Below are 20,023 nucleotides of genomic sequence, written 5' to 3' on the forward strand. Positions count from 1 at the left end.
AAACACACTTATCTTCTCAACTGTTGGAAAAATCACCAAAACTGTCAAAACGTGCATTTCATTCACCACAAGACGTGTGTGACGGGTTCCAGGTGCTGGAGCAGCTGCTGCTGGAACCCGTGTTCCTCAGGAGAACGTCCAGCCATCCCGGGACCGAAGTCTGCCTCCCGGCTCGCTGCTGCTTTTCAGTCTCTCTCTTGGCATTCACCGCGTGCCTTAATTGTGTGGAGATTTAAATCAAGGTCCGCTGTGAACACGAGGAGAGAGGAGCCGTTCCTGCTGAGCTACGCACGCCTCCTCCTTTAGCTTGTTTCGTTTGCTTCAAGCAGCTCTATTTCCTTTTAAATCTGGCCTCTTGTGTTTATCACACCGAGCGGAGACCAGAATTACATCGACTATAGTTACGGAGACGTAAAACATAAAACACTCGTTTACGACGCTGAGCGTGGAAACGGGTTCCGTGTTGATTCACAAATCAAAAGTGACGCATTTATTATATGTGTCAGAATAAAATAAATAGAACGCCGTTTTACTCGGTAAATGAGTATTAATAAAACTAAACTAAACTACGGCCTGAGACACGGAGCAGAACGTCCACCAACGGCAATAGAGCATCCATCCATCAACCATCAACCATCCAGCCAACCATCAACCATCCATCCAGCCAACCATCAACCATCCACCCATCCAGCCAACCATCAACCAGCCATCAACCATCCATCCATCAACCATACATCCAGCCAACCATCAACCATCCATCAACCAGCCATCAACCAACCATCCATCCATCAACCATCAACCATCCATCAGCCATCCTTCAACCATCCATCAACCATCCTTCAATCATCCATCCATCAAGCATCCAACCAGCAACCATCCATCCATCCATCCATCAACCATCCATCCATGTGTGTGTGTCCACCCAGGATGTCCCGCTGGCCGCCCCCCCCCCCCCCCCCCTGCTGCTGAGGCAGCTCCAAGGTCAGAATCGCAGCCCGACTCGTCTCTGCCTGTTTAAAGACCCTCACTGAGAAAGATAATCATAACGGAGTGTAAAAGAGAAATAAAAACACGTTTCATGTTTGAATGTCATTTTTTCTCATTATATTTTCTTTCTTTAAACATGTTTTTATGTTTTTGCTCCATCCATGCAGCCTCCGGTTGTCATTTCTTTGTTATCTTATCTTTTTATTTTAAAGCAGAGGACATTAAACAAAGTACTGAAGAACAAAGGAAGCATTGGGCGTGACGGAAATGTATTTACGATATAACCATTTTAACTCAAAGACTGCTTTAAAATAAAATGTGTCAAACTGAAAACATGAAAATGATTGAAAGTGATGAGGAAGCAACTTGAGGAGGAAGAATGCCTGAGACGTGTGAGCAGCACTGCGGACCATGAAGCGCCGTCCTCCATCATCATCACCATCATCATCATCAGCCATAGCGCGCGTCTGCTCCTCACGCACATCACAAGTTTAACTCCTGGTGCAGCAGCTGGAGGAATGCTGCGGCTCAACGGCTCCCTGGCAGAGGAGGAGGAAGAGGAGGAGGAGGAAGAGGAGGACCCGTCTGCAGTCTCATTAACCTCTGAAATGCTAATGACCCAGATAGCTCCTGTAGGCTACAACGAGGGGGGGGGGGGGGGGCTATAGATCTGACGCAGCTGCACCCACGCAATGAGGGCGAATAACAGTTGCGTGCCCCCCCCCCCCCCGCATCACATCACAGTGCGTGATCTAAACGATCACAATAATACAGCCGAATCAGAGGAAATATTCCACGTGCGTGAGAGCCGTCCCGCAGGCTTAGTGTGCAGCCAAATACACGCACACCAGGCCCGTGCACGGACTGCGTGCGAGCACCGAGCATCGATACCTTTCAGCAGCGCGGTGCGGGACAAATGGCGCAGCGCAGCTTTCCTTTGCGCGTTGATGCGGTCTGACGGCAGCAGGGTCGGGCTGTAAAACGCACCGATGCGTGCGCGTGTTCGTCCCGGGATTAAACACTTTCCTCTGCGCGCGCCCCCGGTGCGCGGCGCTGTCCTCTGGATGTCCACGCAGGGATGCTGCGGGGGGGGGGGGGTCGGATCGTCCTTCTTCAAAAGCGGAGCTAAAAAAAAAAGAAGCATTGATGTCCTTTTTTTATAAACATCAAACGTTCAATCTGGAAAAGTCCAAATCCACGAGGGCGTGGAGAGAAGCGGCATCCTGCGCGTTCCGCGCGCAGGTGTGGTGCGAGTTGGCTGCAGGCATGAGGTGGATGGAGGGAGAGAAGCTGGGCGCAGTCAGGAGGAGAGAGGAGGGGGAGGAGGAGGAGGGGGAGGAGGAGGAGGAGGAGGAGGAGGAGGAGGAGGTCCTTCCATCCTCAGCTCCAGCTCCGGCTCTTCTTTTCATCTTCTGATGACGGAGGGAAGAAATGACGAGGAGCTCATCGTTACCTTTAAACAGGCGAGAAACCGAACCTGAGCGGGACCAGAACTTTCAGCCTGGTTTCAATACACAAAGAATACTGCAAAGATTAATAGGTTTTAATGCTAAACATTTTGCTGTCTTAAGTGTGACAGGTTATCTTGTAAAAATGATTTTTTTTATTGTTATTTTGCATCAAAGTAATTTAATATTGGTTTTATTTGTATCGTTAAATGTCGATGATTTATGAGGACTTTCAACGGAAACAAGACCGCAAGGGCTTTTTAGAAATGCTCCTCTTAGACAGGATGTTTGACTGCACTTGTATACAAATACAGTCAATTATTAGATTGAGTATTAGATTGAGTACAAGTACAGTCAAACAGTAGCATGCATTACTGTACTTGTACTCTAACATTCTATCTAATAAATATATTCATCATCATCATTAATTTAGGAATATGGGAGCGCGTCCTAATCTTAACCCGAACGGTCCAGGTAGGGTTAGGTAAACAAAACTCCCCGTTTAGTGAACCCGTATCGAGCCGGACTTTCTTAATCCGGCTGTAACCAACGCTGTTTCTCCAACCAGATTTATATTTATTTATATTTGAGGGATTTTTGTTCATTTGTAGACAATCTATTGTGCATATGTTGCACACAAACACGCACGGGCCGTTCATTCAGAGGATTTAGTTTCTGTCATTTCATTTGTTTGCTCAGCAGTTTCTCTATTAATAAACGGGCTACATGAATACAGATCAATATTAGACTGCCTACAATAAAAGGTGGGTGCGTAGCTTTGATTAGGCCATTAGGGCCTGATGACCTTGAGCTTATTGTGTCCGGCATTCTCAGAGGTCAGCAGAGGACAAACGAGACCGCAGTCAGGCGGAAACCTGCACATCCTCCCTCAGACCTGATCACAGACCGGGAACACGTCGGTTGACGTATCGTGTGTCACTGCAATGCAGCCACAACTCCAGCCCATAATATAACGATGTAGTCATGAGAGCACTGCGGGACACAGGCTCAGTTTACCGCCTGAGGCATCCTCTCTCTGCTGCATTGCCCCGCTTCTCCCCGACATTCCGGTGCTAGCACTGCCCCGTTAGCCCCGTTAGCCCCAATCACCGAACTACATCCGTCCTGCCGCCGTGCTAAATACTACAAACGGCAGAAAGAACAAGTGGAAGCAGTGAAATAGCAGGAATCTCTCTCTGCATTTATTATTCGGGATCGTTTGTTGAGCGGCGTTAGTTCCATAGAACAGTGACGTAGCAGCCGCCGGGTGGCTAGCTGAGCTAACCCCGGCGAGCAGCAGGAGGCGGCAGGTGTCTGCGCTGGCTCCATGTTCTCCTCCTCCTCCCCCTCCAGGCTCCGTCTGCTTTGGCGTCATTTTGTAAACAGTAGGATGGGCGACATGGCTGCTAAAGCTCAGATGCCGACTCCGGAAACCGCAATGCCCGGCCGAAGCGACAGCATCAAAGCATCTAGTAAGAGCGACCCCCCCGGCTAGCTTTAGCATGCTAACAGCGGCAGCGAAGCGTCCAGTAAGAGCGACCCCCGGCTAGCTTTAGCATGCTAACAGCAGCAGCGAAGCGTCCAGTAACAGCGACCCCCGGCTAGCTTTAGCATGCTAACAGCAGCGGCGAAGCGTCCAGTAAGAGCGACCCCCGGCTAACTAGCATGCTAACAGCAGCAGCGAAGCGTCCAGTAAGAGCGACCCCCGGCTAACTAGCATGCTAACAGCAGCATCAAAGCATCTAGTAAGAGCGACCCCCCCGGCTAGCTTTAGCATGCTAACAGCAGCAGCGAAGCGTCCAGTAAGAGCGACCCCCGGCTAACTAGCATGCTAACAGCAGCAGCGAAGCGTCCAGTAAGAGCGACCCCCGGCTAACTAGCATGCTAACAGCAGCAGCAAAGCGTCCAGTAAGAGCGACCCCCGGCTAGCTTTAGCATGCTAACAGCAGCAGCGAAGCGTCCAGTAAGAGCGACCCCCGGCTAACTAGCATGCTAACAGCAGCAGCGAAGCGTCCAGTAAGAGCGACCCCCGGCTAGCTTTAGCATGCTAACAGCAGCGACGAAGTCGCAGATCCGCGGCCGTCAGGCGGCGTTTTGTGTGTTTGTCGGTGCGTGTGGTTCTTCCGCTAACGGAGGCTTCAAGCCAGGCTCGCCCAGCAGGACAGCGTCGTTAAAGGAATACATTCTTAAACCGAGCAGGCTTGAGACGAGGAGTGACAGCTGTCGAAATTAACCGAAAACAGTCGAACAAAGCCGATTGGATGGAATGGTTGGACGTATGATAACAACCGGCCGCATTACAACTCGGAAAGTTGGATTTTTAGATACTTCCGCTATATGTGTGTGTGTTTATAACTAAACACGAATACTGTATACTGCTAATGCACAATACATTGCATCCGTATACTTTATAACATAAAAACACGAAGTTCTAGGAAGGTAGGATTTGGAAATTAATTACAGAATGGTCTGTTTAAAGATAAGAATGCTGTAAAACAATGTCAAATGAAACATGATCATCCTATTGTTGTCTTTGTTATCGGCCATTGCTGTGTTGATGTCATATATTGGGTCTCACAGTGGCAGCAGGAAGGTCACAGGTTCAAATCCCACTTGGAGCCTTTCTGTGTGTAGTTTGTATGTTCTCCCCGTGTCTACGTGGGGAGAAAAATGAATTAAGCATCAGTATTTGATAATCCACACATCTGTTGATTTGTTTATTTATTCTGAAGGTTATTTACCAGTTTAACACGTAGACAACGTGTGAACGGGATTTTTGTGTGTAAAAACGGTGATGGCCGAGCTGGCGGTCGGGGCAGTTGGCACCAACCTGCCCCCTCTCCACTAGAAGTGAGGGTGCAGAGTTCTGGTACACGATGAATAGATTTGGACTCGCAGTGAACAGAACCACACTCTGTAAAGAGTGAACGATGACTCAGACACTTAACCTCCCTAATATTAGCCATGCAGGACGAATGTGTTGAACAGAACTCCTCACGTAACTCGTAAGACCAGTCTTAGTTTACTTAACCTTCACACACACACACACACACACATAGATGGGAGAAGACAGAACTGAGGCCTAATGAAGAACTGGTCCTCGTTACAGCCCAGCACAGATGTTTTCAGACATCCAGCAGCTGTTTGTCCATCAGCAGGTAGAAACCGTTATTATTACGGTTTGCAGTGACGTGTCATTTGCGAAGTTCATCTAAAGGTCGGGTTGATTTTGTGCCAGTAAGGCTTAATTTTTGAGTTAATTTTGGGCCATCCAGGTTTTTGTAAAGAGAAGTTGTTCCTTGGCACCACACGCTGGTCGAGAGCAGGAAGCCTCCTGGCCAGCTGTTTTGGCTCCGTCTAGGATAGGAACTGCCCACGGCGACTCCAGCTGCAGCCGAGTCACCATGAATTCACTGAGCTGTATCAGAAGCTGATAAAAAGTAGGACTGGACTGCAGTAAAACCAAAGACAAAGGATCCATTAATTTTAGTGATTTACTAAAGCACTTATTTATGTTTTTGGACTGGTGGGTGGGTGGAACAAGCTGTCTGAAGTTGTCGCTACTGTTTGTGGGTAACCGTGACGATATTGTGTGGACTAATCCAGATTTAGTTTGCAAAACAAACAGGAAACGATCAATTATTTGGGAAAATGAGCAGAATGTAGAAAAAGAAAAATCAATTGATTTCCAAAATTGTTCATATTGAGATCGACGGCAGCAAATCAAATCCAGCTTTTAACCTTTAACGACATTATCAGATACATTTCACATCATCAATAGCAGGTGTGTGTGTGTGTGCGTGGGGAGCTCTCTGTTGTTTACACAATCGCCTGATAACCTTGACGGGCACAATGAGGGTCGATTGTGGGAGAACGTGAGCGACATGCCCGATGAGGGGACTCGGCAGAGCAAGGAGAAGAGAGGTAGCGATGAAAAGATGGAGGCGCAGAGGTGGTGTTCCGTGTCGGAACCGGATCGTTCAGCAGGTCGGACGGCTGTTTGACGATCGTTACGCCGAGTCCATCAGTAGGAAGGAGTTCCATAGCATCGACCTTATTACAGTGGACGTCTCGTCTCTCCATCGCTAGTGTAGAGCAAAGTGCATGGCGGGTTATTTCTAGCGATGTCCCGATCCGGTTGTTTTGCCCCCGCCCCCGAGTCAGAGTCATTTGATTTTGAACCGATACCAAGTCCGGATCCGGATACCGAGTCCCGATCCGATTCTTTCTGTAGCAACCTTTCCACATTGTGACGAAACGCACTGAAGGCTGGCCTCCACTCTGTTGGGAACAATACCGACTTGACTCACCAGGAGAACGGAACCTTCGGTGCATGCACGCCGGGTTGGAGGAGGTCGAGATCGAAAGAGGACTTGTCATTTCAGCTATCTTAGTCTTATTAGTTTTTATTCCATTCAGTATTCAGTAGAGAAACATTTCCTGTATATTTTTATTTTTCAGAATGTAAAAGAGATCATAATAGATGTTTTATTTATTTGAATTTAACAGGATGTTTCAAATCTCAAAGTGTCTGTTCCTACATTAAGGATGCACATTACAGCCACTTCATCAAGACGCGCAGGAGATGAGCAGCAGAACAATCAGCGTAGCGCTGGTGGGCAGTAATAAAAACCACGCTGGCAATCACGGGAGCAAAGCAGGGAGGAATGCATGGAGGAGGATGTAAAGGGACGGTGATGGCATGAGGGGGAGCAGGAGGTAACTGAAGAAGCGTGTGTGTGTGTGTGAGAGAGAGAGAGAGAGAGAGAGAGGAGGTGGGGGGGGCTACTTGGTAGATTTAATTGCGTAGCAGTTGAGGCAATCTTTTCTGAGAGAGTGTCGACTCCTCAATGTCCCCTCACCAGACAAGCGCTGCCGTCGTCCGTTCTTCAGTCAGGTCTGGAGCTCCAGGAGGAGCAGGAGGAGCAGGAGGAGCAGCTCTGGACGCTCAGGCGGGGCTGTCGATCCTCTCAGCAGTGGAGACACGGGCCCAGAGTTAGGGTTTTCACATTTACACAAAGTTGGGGGTGGTGTAGTGGTTAGCGCTGTCGCCTCACAGCAATAAGGTACTGGGTTCGAATCTCTGAGGAGTTTGTATGTTCTCTCTGTGTCTTGCTAGTGTGTCGGAAGATGGAAGGAGTATTTAGAGGAATTAATGAATGAGGAAAATGAAAGTGTAGAGGTGGGATGCACCAGGGATCAGCTCTGAGCCCCTTTTTGTTTGTCATGGTGATGAATAGACTAACAGATGAGGTGAGACAGGAAGCTCCTTGGAATATGATGCAGAGTGATGGAGAGAATGTGGAAAGGAGGTGAAGAATGGGCGGCAGTGGCTCAGGGGGTTGGGAAGCGGAGAAGTCCGCTGCTTCCCCGGTTCGAGTCCCAGCTCTGGTGTGGGCTGGTGACTGGAGAGGGGCCAGTCTGCCTCCAGAGCACTGCCGAGGTGCCCTTGAGCAAGGCGCTGTCCCCGCCAACGGCTCCAGGTGCGCCGACCACGGCGGCGCCTTCACCCTCTCCGTGTGGGCCCTTTGATACACGTATTAGTGTGTGGTTGTTTCAAGGGGCCCGTTGTTCGATTTCATTGTGTGTGTCAGATGATGATTAATAAAAGTATTTCATTTCATTTCATTTCAAGAATCGTGTGCAGGCAGGCTGGAACGGGTCGAGGAAAGTATCAGGAGAGAGTCAGCGAGGATGAAGGGAAAGGTCTACAAGCGGTGAGGACAGACATGATGGACGGCTTAGAGACAGTGTCTCTGAGGAGGCGGAGCTAGAAGTGGAGGGGATGAAGATGCTGAGGTTCTCCTTTGGAGTGACCAGGTTGGACAGGATTAGAAATGAGACAATAAGAGGGACAGTGAAGGTTAGACGTTTTGGAGACAAGGTCAGACAGACCAGACTTTGATGGTTTGGACATGTCCAGAGGAGAGACGGGGACTATATCGGTAGAAGGATGCTGAGGATGGAACTGCCAGGGAACAGGACTAGAGGACGACCCAGGAGAAGAGACATGGACGTAGTGAGGGAGGACATGAGAGTGGCTGGTGTTGGGGAGGACGATGCAAAGGACAGGGTGAAGTGGAGAAGGTTGGGTTGCTGTGGCGACCCCTCACGGGACAAGAAGAAAGAGCAAGAGTCCTTGTTTCGAGCCTTGCCAGGAACTTGATGACGTCATCTGTTTACATAAATAAGGGCAAAAGGACAGGAAGCATTAGCAGCAGTGTTGATGCTCCTCCTCCTTCTCCTCCTCCTCCTCCTCACGGAGGAAAAACAAGATGGTGACGCAGGAGCCTGACTCAGCTTTGTTTGACAGTTGATGCAAAGACATTTTGTCTTCTGGTTTATGCTGCGCCAGCAGAAAGTGGTCAAATGAAGCTTTATCTTAAAGCGTAATTAACTTTCGACTTTTAATTGGCTCACACACACACACACACACACACACACACACACACACATACGCCACTCGTGATTTTCCTGTCAGCCCGTCGTCGGAGTGAAACGATGCACAGCCGGTAAAAGGTTAAACACCCCCGACTGGAGTCCCCCAAATGTCCAGCTGCTTTGGCCGCGCACTAGAATGTGAATTTGAATGAATCAAGAGACATTCCCAGAGAAATGACGGTCGCCGTGGGAACAAGCATTTCAAAGGAGAGCAGCACGGAATAATTACTCTCCAGAGAATCTGTGTGTGTCAAAGGACCGTGTCCTGGACGTGTCCTGGACGTGTCCCGGACGTGTCCTGGACGTGTCCTGGACGTGTCCTGGACGTGTCCCGGACGTGTCCTGGACGTGTCCTGGACGTGTCCCGGACGTGCTGGCGGCTGCTCTGTGAGACCCGATGGAGCTTCCCGGAGTGCTTGTGACTCGCTGACGTGACCTTAGTTTGGTGACATAGGCAGGAGAGCTGAGATGACTGGGGCTGGAGTCTGAGGTCCGGACTAGGATGGAGGCGAGTAGGTGACAGACGCAGGCAGAGCTGTTGTGTGTGTGTGTGTGTGTGTGTGTCTGTGTGTGTGTGTGTGTGTCCTTTTTATTTCGATGTTCATAACATTATTCTGTCGTTCTCCTTCTCACAGCCAAACATGCCGTGAATGGGAACCGGACTGCTCCACCTTTCCCCGAGGGGACAGAGATGGTGATGTTTGGTGAGTGTCTCAAACAGGAAGTGGTGGACAGTTTCCTTCCTCCCGACTTGACCTAAATAATGAATGCTTTGTCTTCTTCATGCATCATGCTGCAGCTTTTTAAAATCTACTTAAATGGATTCACATACGAGGGCAGAATCAGACGAGAACATGTTCATGGATCTGCATCCTGTCTTCTGTCCCTCTGACTCCTGGTCTCTGTTGGACGTGGCTAAGTGTGAGTGCTGTAAGCTTACCGCCTGTTGACTGGGCCGCTCCTCTCGGGTCACTCCTCCTCGCCAGGTGGACAGGCCAGGTGTCTGCAGGCCGGCCTCTCCTCTACAATCACCGTTTCCGTGGAGACAGCCGGGACTGACTTTATTTGTTTCTCGCTAGGAAGAGTTTGCAGTGAAGTTAGTGAGTCTGTCTTTCTTCGTGTTTGTGTCTTTAACATCATTTTGGTTGTTTCTCATGCTAACAATGAAAATGTACCCAACTAGCTGTAGAATATTGAGTGAAATGTGAATATTCTTTGTCCAGCAGGTCCAGCTCTGAAGCTAATGCAACGTAGCATAGGGTGAACTGCATGGATCAGTGATTCTGTCTTCTCCTGAAGGAATGGGCTGCTTCTGGGGAGCGGAGAGGAAGTTCTGGAGACAAAAAGGGGTTTATTCCACCCAAGTGGGCTACGCAGGAGGATACACACCCAACCCCACCTACAGGGAAACCTGCACAGGTAGCACACACCTGCACACACAGAGTGCGTGTGGTTCAGCACCGTCCCGTCCCGTCCCGTCCCGTCCTCTGTCACTGGGGTTGGACATGTTCTGATGTCCTACTCCATGCGGGTCCTCCTTTGCTGCCAAAACAACACTATCTGTATATTTGTGCAATATCAAGATCCCCCCCCCCTTATTCCGGGCCGGGTCGCGGACGCAACCGTCTCAGCAGGGGTTTCCAGACTTCCCTCTCCCCAGACACCTCCTCCAGCTCTTCCTGAGGCGTTCCCAGGCTAGCCGAGAGACATGGTCGCCCCAGCGTGTCCTCGGTCGCCCCAGCGTGTCCTCGGTCGTCCCCGAGGCCTCCGCCCAGCAGGACATGCCCGGAACACCTCCCCAGGGAGGCTTTCAGGAAGCTTCCGGATATCAAGCGCTCTCTTAATTCCGCTATATAGACCACAAAGGTGTATTTATTATTCCTGCTGCTGTGCTGTCCTCTTCACCTCTTACCTCTGGGACTAACGAGGGCTCGTCTTTTACCTTTTTTATTCTACATCGTGTCCTGCATTGTATTTTGTTTACTGAGCATCAATAGATGGAAAAACAGAAACCCGAAGAGTGAATGGTTTCCCCCAGGCCCTATTATACTGGGGTGTGCACGAGGCTCCTATTGATGCCTGACCAACCTGAGCAGGCTGTGTTGGTGTGTGTGTGATGGATGTCCAGACCTCCCAGTGACTCCTGCAGCCAGGCCAGTTCACAGCGACTCATTATACCTGCATCACCACCTGTCTCCTCTCCTCTCTAACTTGGTTTTAACACACTTCCTGTAAAGCAATCCCCTTCTGAGGAGTAGATTGTTGTTTCCTGCGCAGCGTGCGTCCGTTAAACTTGAACTTTAACTTCAGCAAACACGGTACTAATGTGGCTGTCAAAGGTCAGTCAAGCCAAATACTCATAGGTGCTGACAAGCTGCAGCACAGCGCCACCCAGAGAGGAGACGTTTGAGTGGAGGGGAGTCTGATGTGAACGACTGGAGCAAGCATTTTGTAAGTGATTAAAGATTTGTAATGCAGATATGCTGCGTTGAGCGATGGACTACACGTTTATAGAGCTGTCATCAGCATATAAATGTATGTGGGAACTGCCAGCAGCATGTACAACGTCATTTATGTAGATCTGGAAAAGGTTTGGACCCAGGATAGACCCCTGAGGAACGCCCGTGGCTATCGGTTGAGTAGCAGATTGGTAACCTCCCACTCGTACAGACTGCACACGATCAGTGATGGCGCCCTCAAACCAGGCGGCGCAATCTGTGTGTTGTACTGCAGGATGGGCTGAATCAAAGGCGTGACCGGTTTGTGACGAAAGGTTAATGAAGTGAGTCGCAGGTGCAGAGCCACTCTCCAAAAAAACATATTTTTGTTGCTTTTCAAATAGATTGCGTACCGTACATCTATTTCTGATCGGCCCGAAGCATTGCCAATCAGATTCGATCTTGATCTTGGTTCATTCAAAGGGGCGCGCGTTTATCCGAAACGCTGATAAGGCAGTTTCTGAAATATGACCGAGCCGTTTCTACATCTCGGTGGCGATGATCCAAACGGACCCCTTAAGCCTCACGAAGCAGTGTCTGCATCAGTATGCTAACAGTTAGCGAGAATAACGAGAAATAAAAGCAGGATAAACAAAACAGCTATCGCGTGCAAAGATGATGTCCACGCTCCAGCAGTCCGACCTGCAGGCCTGACTTTATACACAGCAGTGTATCTCTGAAGTACTATGTACTATGTAAAGATGATGTATGTTTACTTTAAAGTGAAACCCACTTTCCGTGGACTTCTACTCTCTGCAGCTTCCTGCTCCTCTTTTCTGCTTCCAACCGCCCCTTTATTTCTCATATTGTCCAAAATGAATTTATTCCTGCGGGATCGGCCTGGCGAGGCATTAATTTAATATCGACTCCGGCCTCGTCTCACTTCGCCAATATCTACGGTAAAAATCCATAACTCCCGATATTAAAAAAGTAATAAGAGGGCGAGCGGGAGAGAACGAGAGGCAGGAGGAGGATGAGGCGAAGCGTAATGGGTCGCACTCATTACCGGCAGCAGCCGCTCTCTGTCCTCATTCATTATTGCTGCTTTAACATTATAATCAAGGGCGTTTCAAGGGCAGAGACCGGAGCCGTTTCGTTGTGCGTCTGTAACATCACAGCTACAAGCATTGAGGTGAACTTTGACCCTTTAAAAACAAGCGTAGCTCCAGATCTACTTGCTGACGTGTTCCCGAGCTTCCGGATGGTCCTCGGGGAGCCACGGCGGCTCAAGCCTTCTGTTAGCTGGACCACCTTCAAAGGTCAAAGGTTTGGGATGAGGCTGTCGTGTTGTCTTCCAGACGCGAACGTAAACGCCCAGCTCCGGTATTTTTCAGGAAGGACGGGCCACACGGAGGTGGTGAGAGTCGTCTTCCGTCCGGAGCAGATCAGCTTTGCCAGCCTCCTGAAGGTTTTCTGGGAAAGCCACGACCCGACTCAAGGTACAGCTGACGGATGCACAAAGATGAAGGCTCCGCCCAGCGGCTGAGGCCTTGATGCTGTCATGGCTGTGTGCTCAGGGATGCGGCAGGGGAACGACAGGGGGACGACCTACCGCTCCGCCGTTTACACCTACACGAAGCAGCAGCTGGAGGAAGCGCTGGCCTCCAGGGATCAGTACCAGAAGGTACAGTCTTTACAGCTCACGCCTCTGTCCTCTCTAGACACACCTCCTTCTCCCTGTCCCTCCGTTACTGCTCCTCTCATTTATTCGGACTTCATCTCCCAGCGTTCAGCTCTGCTGCCGCTCCCTCTGTCTGTCTCAGGACAGGAGAGGTGAAGTGTGATGGCTAATGTCTGTTCCACTCTCCTGCTCAGACCAGCAGGGCTGGTTTCCATGGAAACTGGCAAGGAGGAGGTTACTCTTCTCTTCTTTTTTTCATTGTATCCGAGTCCGGGATCAGTCCGGGCTGCTAGTGATCGTGTGTCTCGCCTCTTAGCTCACTACACTAGTACACCACTATGTAAATAGACACCTCGGACCCATCCACTCACTCTTTAGACTCTCTCTCTCTCTCTTGCTCTCTCTCGCCCCGTGTGATCTGCTCCCACAACATTCGAACAGAACGGTGCCGTTGATGTCTAGAGCCTTCACCTTTTCCCCTCGCCAGCCTTTCCCTCCCTCCCTCCATCTCTCCAGGTTCTTATCAGCATTGTTCACATTTCCATTCTTTACCAGCGTAGTTTGAAATATTGTATTATTTATTTACTGAGGTGTAATGAACATATTACATTTTATTTTCTGTATAAATCTTCCGATGCTTATTCTTGTTATTAAAAGGTGCGTTAACGATGAAACTGGCGACAGAACAATATAATTTGGTAGAGTGTGTGTGTGTGTGTGTGTGTGTGTGTGTGTGTCCTGACAGATGAACCGTTCCCTTCAGTTCTACAGAAAGCTTCCGTTGGTGTCTAGAATCTATCCACCGTATCTCCCCATCAATCCTTTTTAGTTTTCTCTCATTTTTTCTTACCAGATTGTTTCCCCCACTCTCTCCAATCTGTGCATGTGTGTGTGCGCGTGTGTTAATGTGTGTGTGTTAATGTGTGTGTGAGCAGTTGGCCTGTAGCAAACACACTCCATGCCAAACCATCTGGGCCTTAAATCTGTCCTCCACAATAATCTCTTTCGTTGCAGATCTAGTAAACACACACGCACACGCACACACACACACACACACACATGCACACACACACGCAGACACTGACTGTTCATATTGGATCTGTTTTTTTAAGGCCTCTATGTATGCGTGTCCGTTTACACTCTCTATACGTCCTGTGTATTCACATTTTACGCCATAAAGACGAGAACGTTTGAGTCCGTTGGCATCCGTTCTCTGCAGCTCCATGCGTTGACCCTGCGTGTGTTAGTGCAGCAGTGCGTGTGCAGAAATGTGTGCAGCTCCATGCGTTGACCCTGCGTGTGTTAGTGCAGCAGTGCGTGTGCAGAAATGTGTGCTCTCCAAACGCTTCATCGGCCTCCCTCCTTCTGAAGCGTTTTGGAGGTGGCGTTCTTCCCTTTCCTCCCTGGAGCTGTTGCCGCTGTTCCTCGCTACCTACCGTCTCTCCTTTTCCTAAATGCATCAGAGGGTTTTTTCTCTGGAAATGCCAATCAGGCAGAAGCTGAATTTGTGTAATCCACTCATCCGTGTTGGATCCCCACAGCCAGTTACTCGAGTGTTTCCAAACGCGTTACCTTCATGCGTTCATAGGGAGGCCTGAAAGAGGAGGAGAGGAGCGTTGGGAATGGTGATGGAGTCAGGCTATGGACAGTGTTTGATTGGAGTGTGTGTGTGTGTGTGTGTGGTAAACGTCCTTACAGCTGGTTGGTGGATGTCTGCAGCAAGAACAGAGCCTCCCTCTTCTTTTCTGGTCTCAGACCCATCATTAGCGTTTTTACTGCATGTAAAATGGCTGAGAAAGCGGAGTGTGTGTGTGTGTGTGTGCGTGTGTGTGTGTGTTCATGCTTGCTTCATGTAATAATGTGTGCATCATGGCCGCTGCTGTGTTGCTATCTCTCTCACACGCGTTCACAAATCTGCTTCTTGAAACCAAACGGCTGCTTTTCGTTCCTCCTTTTCCGCCATCGGTGAAATCCTTCTCTCCCAACACGCCCGGCTTTCCCTCCCTCCCTCCACCTCTCCGGGTTCTTATCAGTATTGTTCACATTTCCATTCTTTACCAGTGCAGTTGAAATATTTGCATTTCAAATGAGAAATCTACTGACAGGCAAATGAAATGGCTGTAAATTATGCATTTCGAGCAGGCTGCGAACGCGGCCGCAGCGCCGGCCGGAGCGAACGCAGGGAGGATGGAGGAACGATGGGAAACGCAGCCATCGTGGCTGTGGCGGAGTTTCGGATTGATCCATCTCGCAGGCTTCGACGACCTCTGGCCAGTCGTCAGTTTAAATGAAGGGTTAAATTCCCTGTTGGGTTCGAGCTGACTCGAGGTCAGATCGAACGGGAGCTGCAATGATTCCCAATGGTGTCGTCCGCAAATTGACCTTACCGTCTCGTAGGCCCACATGACTTGGTCGACCAATCACGACGCTACACGTCATCTCTTGGCACCACGTGCATCCGTCTATGTTCGCTTCCTCAGACAAACCAGCTCAGCGTGCTTCGGTTTGCATGTGGCACAAAGGCAAAAACAATTTATAGAAAATGGTGAAACATTGCAGTCACGGCTTGTGTAACCATGACGACCGGTACCCCGAACGACTGGAAGGAGGTGTCCGGTTTATTCACTTCCCTGAACCGAGCAACTACTATGAGAAATGGATCAGCTGTAGGAGAACACGACCGGTAGAATCCATTAAAAACGTGAAATGAAGACCATAAATAAATAAAAGCCCGTCATCTAAGCAGAAATGAACAACGACTAAAGTAACAGAGAATCATGGTGAACAATAGAGCTTAATTTACAGTAGCGTCGGTTTAGGGTTACGTCAGCAGCTCCCGAAAAAGAGATCCAAGTACAGTTATTATTCTGTTTTATTACTTATTACTAGTGTTGGGGTTAATTCACCGTGTCTGATTGAATGTGTTTATAGATAAAGGCTAACGCTAGAAGTCTTTCTCCTACTCGGGTCGACTCCGCCTTCGTTCGCGTGTCTTTGATTTGCCTCCAGTCGTGTGTTCGAACTCCGAAAACCTTTCCGAATTCTGAGGCATTTTAAACCAAAACGTGTTTTTCTTCGAGACCCGATTCGTGGCTCAGGCCTTCGTTGCTTTGTTACCACAGGGCTAGCATGAAGTCTGTAGCTTCTGCAATACACAATAACTTCTGATCTTTTCACACTCTTAAAACTGTAATTATGACTAAAGCCCCGTTTCTCAATAAGTGGACAGTTCATTTCTGCTCTGAGACGATCGGTGTGATTTCCCTTGATGCTGTTTCAGCCGTCTCCGGCTGCAAGACTCCGGCCGTCCACTCGGACTCGTACACCGCCGCTGAGAGGACAGTCCGGTTCCGACCAACCTGCTGTGGTGAACCTCCCCTCACCGTACTCAAATGAAGTCTCGGTGTCAGTGAAGCGATCAATCAAACAGCAGGGAGCAAACGCTGGCCGTTAAAAGTCCAACTTGCCGACGTTGGATCTTTTCTATGTCTCCTTGTCTGTCGTGGGAGCAGCACCAACCCTCCGGGTCGGCTCGTATCGGGCCCTGACGTCAATGGAGTTAAAACGCTTTTCAAACAATTACCTCTCACTAACTATTAGAGGCACCAGTGTGTGAAATTACCCAGCAGCACTTCTAGGCTGATTGGGTTTTTTGTTTGTTCTAAATATATAAACAGAACTTTTCGGAATTTCCCCGAGGAGCTTTTTCCCACTTTAACTGCAAGTGCATTCAAAACTGGAGTTGACAGTCAACTTGCCTACAAATGGAGGCGTCACGGTTTTCCTATCACATTTGCACAGCTTCCTATCTGCTCCTGTTCGACGGCTGGCTTGCCTTTCTTCATGTCCGTGCGTCTCGCTGTCACACGGCCGCCCGCCGATGGAAGGCGTGTTACAGCTGGACGGCTGGACGGCCGCGCACGAAGCTACGCTACGATCCACGGCACTGGAACCCCTGACCCAACTTCCTATCCTGATAGAACCCTAGCGCTGCAGGGTTAGCTGTTAGCTCGCCAGCTTCCCAGCTTCCATCACACACACACACAGAGAATCAGGCGGGGATTCGAACACAGACTCGCATGGGTCCGTGTAATGGTTCCACGTCAGCAGAAGGTCCATCAGAGGCCTTCGGTCCAGCCAGACTCCCCGAGGCCTGCTTCACGTCCGGCTTACGGGTTCTGGATGGAGGTCCGGAGCGCCGGATGATGGATGTGTTCCGGGAAGCAAACGCTGATGGTGTGACTTGAATTAAAGTCAGCGTGGCCTGATGGATACGATGTGGCGTGATTGATCGGCAGATTGATCAGGTGTGTGCTGAACGTGAATGAGTTTCCTGCCATGATGGCGCTTGCTTTCTTCTTTCTGCTTCTGCGACGGCGAGGATGCTGAAGGTCTGTTCAGTGACTGACTTCAGGGATTACTCACAATTGAAAACACGTTCATGAACTTCCGTGTAGCGGTGAGACGGCCACATACTCCCCGGGCGAAGGGAGGAGTCTGTGGATGGTGATGCGTCAAGCTCCAAGACGTTTAAGCAGCTTTTTATTTCAGAGGCTGGAGATATAAATCAAATCTAATAAGAAGCTTAATACAAACATGCATGATAAGAAAACAGCAACACCCCCGCCCATGTGTGTGTGTGTGTGCGTGCGTGTTTCATGCTCACCATGTTTCTTTGTTTTCTAATTTACCCACACACCATCTGGTTGTGGAATCTTTATCTGGAGGAGGAGAAGGTGCCATCAGCGACTAATTCTAGTGATTTCTGTCGTTTTTTTTACAGAACCACAAGCTCGTGTTGTTCTTAAATTTTCTAATATTCAGTCTGAGACACTTACTAGGTAAATTAAATCTTTGTTCTTGCCGCGTTGCTGTTAAAACTGATTCCTTTCTGCATCATGGAAGCGTTATTCCTTTTCTCTGTGTCGCTTCTCATCGTGTTTTCATTAAATCCAGAACTGTTTCTGCTTCCAGCTGCTGACGGCGGGTGGTTTTGGCCCGATTACAACAGAAATGGCGGAAGCCAAGCCGTTCTACTACGCCGAGGATTACCACCAGCAGTACCTGAGTAAGAACCCTGATGGCTACTGCGCTCTGAGAGGAACCGGAGTCTCCTGTCCAATAGGAGACGAGTGATGGACAGGAGCAAACCCCCAGCCTCCTCTCTGGTTTGAAGTGCTAACCGATGCTAAAGGTGTGTGGTTTCTCTCTAGCGTGTTCGTGTCCTGGACACAGCTGCGGTTTCTCTCCAGTAGGTTCAGGTTCAGTGTGAAAAATGTCCAACCAGTTTGGAATCAAGAAAATCATGGAACCGAAGTACCTACTTGCTCCACTAGGTGGCACACTTATCTTAACCATTCAGACTGAGTCCATAAAAGGGTGTAACTTTTCGGGTAACTGTTCTAACAGTGTAATCAAATGTAAATAAGATGTGACTTGGGTTTAGTGCAACTAAAGAAGGAGCGAAGACGCCAGTAGTTTGCGCTCGAGCGTGCATTTCTGCAGCTATCCCATAATAAAAGCCTTGAAATGATTGCTTTCCATCCAATGAAATACTTTTATTTCTTAAATAGATACAGTAAATGTGTTTGTTGTGTTAACAGCAAAGGTTTGGCAAACCGTTTGAGTTGTGACTGCAGGAAATCTTTTTACTGTTGCTGCTTTCTAAATTATTATTTAAGACAATCCTGTTTTGACTTTGATGCTGAAATATAAATTACATGATAAATCACACAACGTCTTTGTGACTTGGTTTGTGCGAGCTTCATGATCCACTGGATGCACCAATGCCTTAAGATACGCAGACTATGTAGGACCATGTGAGACTGAGACCACAGAAAATGTCCTCGTGTGTCTCATGCCGAGTCTGCGTTCCGTTTTGGGGGAGGGTTCTGGATGACCTTCATCTGAGCTTTGCCTGAAGTAATGTTCCAGTCGATGACTCCTCTTCGTCACTGCGTTCTCAGTGTTTTGATGGAAGACAGTGTGCTTGCAGCCGAGCTGTCCAAAGTATGGCGTCGCCATGACAGCCCAGAAGATTAAAAAAACACAGCTTGCAGCGATCAGTCGCTTTTGGAACCTTCCCACTGGTTCTGGGAGAAAGCTGATGAATGCCGTCTTTGGTGTTGCTGGGATTAAGGTGGCGTTGGGTATTTAAAATTCTTTCAAAGTCTTTCATTCCTGTGTTTCCTTTGTCAAAGAGGTTTTTGTTTCTCAGTCAACAGAATTCCACAAAAACTGCTCAACAGCTTTTCGTGGAACTCTGTGGGAGGGTCAGACACGTGGCAGGAAAGAACCCATTTCATCTGGGACTGGATCCAGATCAGGAGCTGGATCTTTAGTTTTCTTTGTCACTTTCATTAACATGGTGAAATCTGTGTTTGTTTAGGGAGAACCAGGGATCCAACTGCGGTTTTATTACCCTGCTTTGGTTAATGTCTCAGCTCCAGACCTGACACACAGCGACGATGGCCAACCACTTAGTCGTGTGTTCCTGACATTCAGTTATCTTAATTTGGAGACGAGGTCAGAGAGACCAGACTTTGATGGTTTGGACATGTCCAGAGGAGAGACAGGGACTATATCGGTAGAAGGATGCTGAGGATGGAACTGCCAGGGAACAGGACTAGAGGACGACCCAGGAGAAGATACATGGACGTAGTGAGGGAGGACATGAGAGTGGCTGGTGTTGGGGAGGACGATGCAAAGGACAGGGTGAAGTGGAGAACGTTGCTTTGCTCCACTCTGTGGACAGCCCACAGGTGTTAATCACCGTCTTCAACCTAGCAACACACTGGGACACATCTCCAGGACAGGCAAACCAGGCACAGCCCAAAACATCCATGTCTGTGCTGCCACCCAGTGGTGACTTCAAGGTACGACATGGTTCAGTTGGCACACGGACCCAGCCTGTCCTCCCACAGTCCTATTTCTTCGGGTCAACGAGGAACGGGTCAGCATTGATCGGTAGCGCTGGATGGTGATTTATTATACATGCTGCAAATTAAAAATTCCTGTCGACTCCAGCT

The 20,023-nt window shown here is 49.1% G+C and overlaps 1 protein-coding gene across 1 annotated transcript; it reads left to right on the top strand.

Annotated features, from left to right (window-relative positions):
• The first annotated feature begins 3,762 nt into the window (after positions 1-3,762).
• msraa (methionine sulfoxide reductase Aa) lies at positions 3,763-18,722 on the top strand. The gene is made up of 6 exons (XM_068753740.1): positions 3,763-3,907; positions 9,512-9,580; positions 10,176-10,295; positions 12,709-12,813; positions 12,892-12,998; positions 17,970-18,722. Exons 1-6 carry the CDS (start codon positions 3,763-3,765, stop codon positions 18,129-18,131), a joined length of 708 nt encoding a protein of 235 aa, XP_068609841.1. The 3' UTR covers positions 18,132-18,722.
• The last annotated feature ends 1,301 nt before the right edge of the window (positions 18,723-20,023 follow it).

This window comes from Brachionichthys hirsutus, chromosome 20 (assembly GCF_040956055.1).
Source record: "Brachionichthys hirsutus isolate HB-005 chromosome 20, CSIRO-AGI_Bhir_v1, whole genome shotgun sequence".
Lineage (NCBI taxonomy): Eukaryota > Metazoa > Chordata > Actinopteri > Lophiiformes > Brachionichthyidae > Brachionichthys > Brachionichthys hirsutus.

Coding starts and splice junctions, on each gene's coding strand:
- msraa (XM_068753740.1), top strand. CDS start 3,763: ATGTTCTCCTCCTCCTCCCCCTCCAGGCTCCGTCTGCTTTGGCGTCAT. Junction 12,814..12,891: donor AAGCCACGACCCGACTCAAG/GTACAGCTGACG, acceptor CTGTGTGCTCAG/GGATGCGGCAGGGGAACGAC. Junction 12,999..17,969: donor CCAGGGATCAGTACCAGAAG/GTACAGTCTTTA, acceptor TTCTGCTTCCAG/CTGCTGACGGCGGGTGGTTT.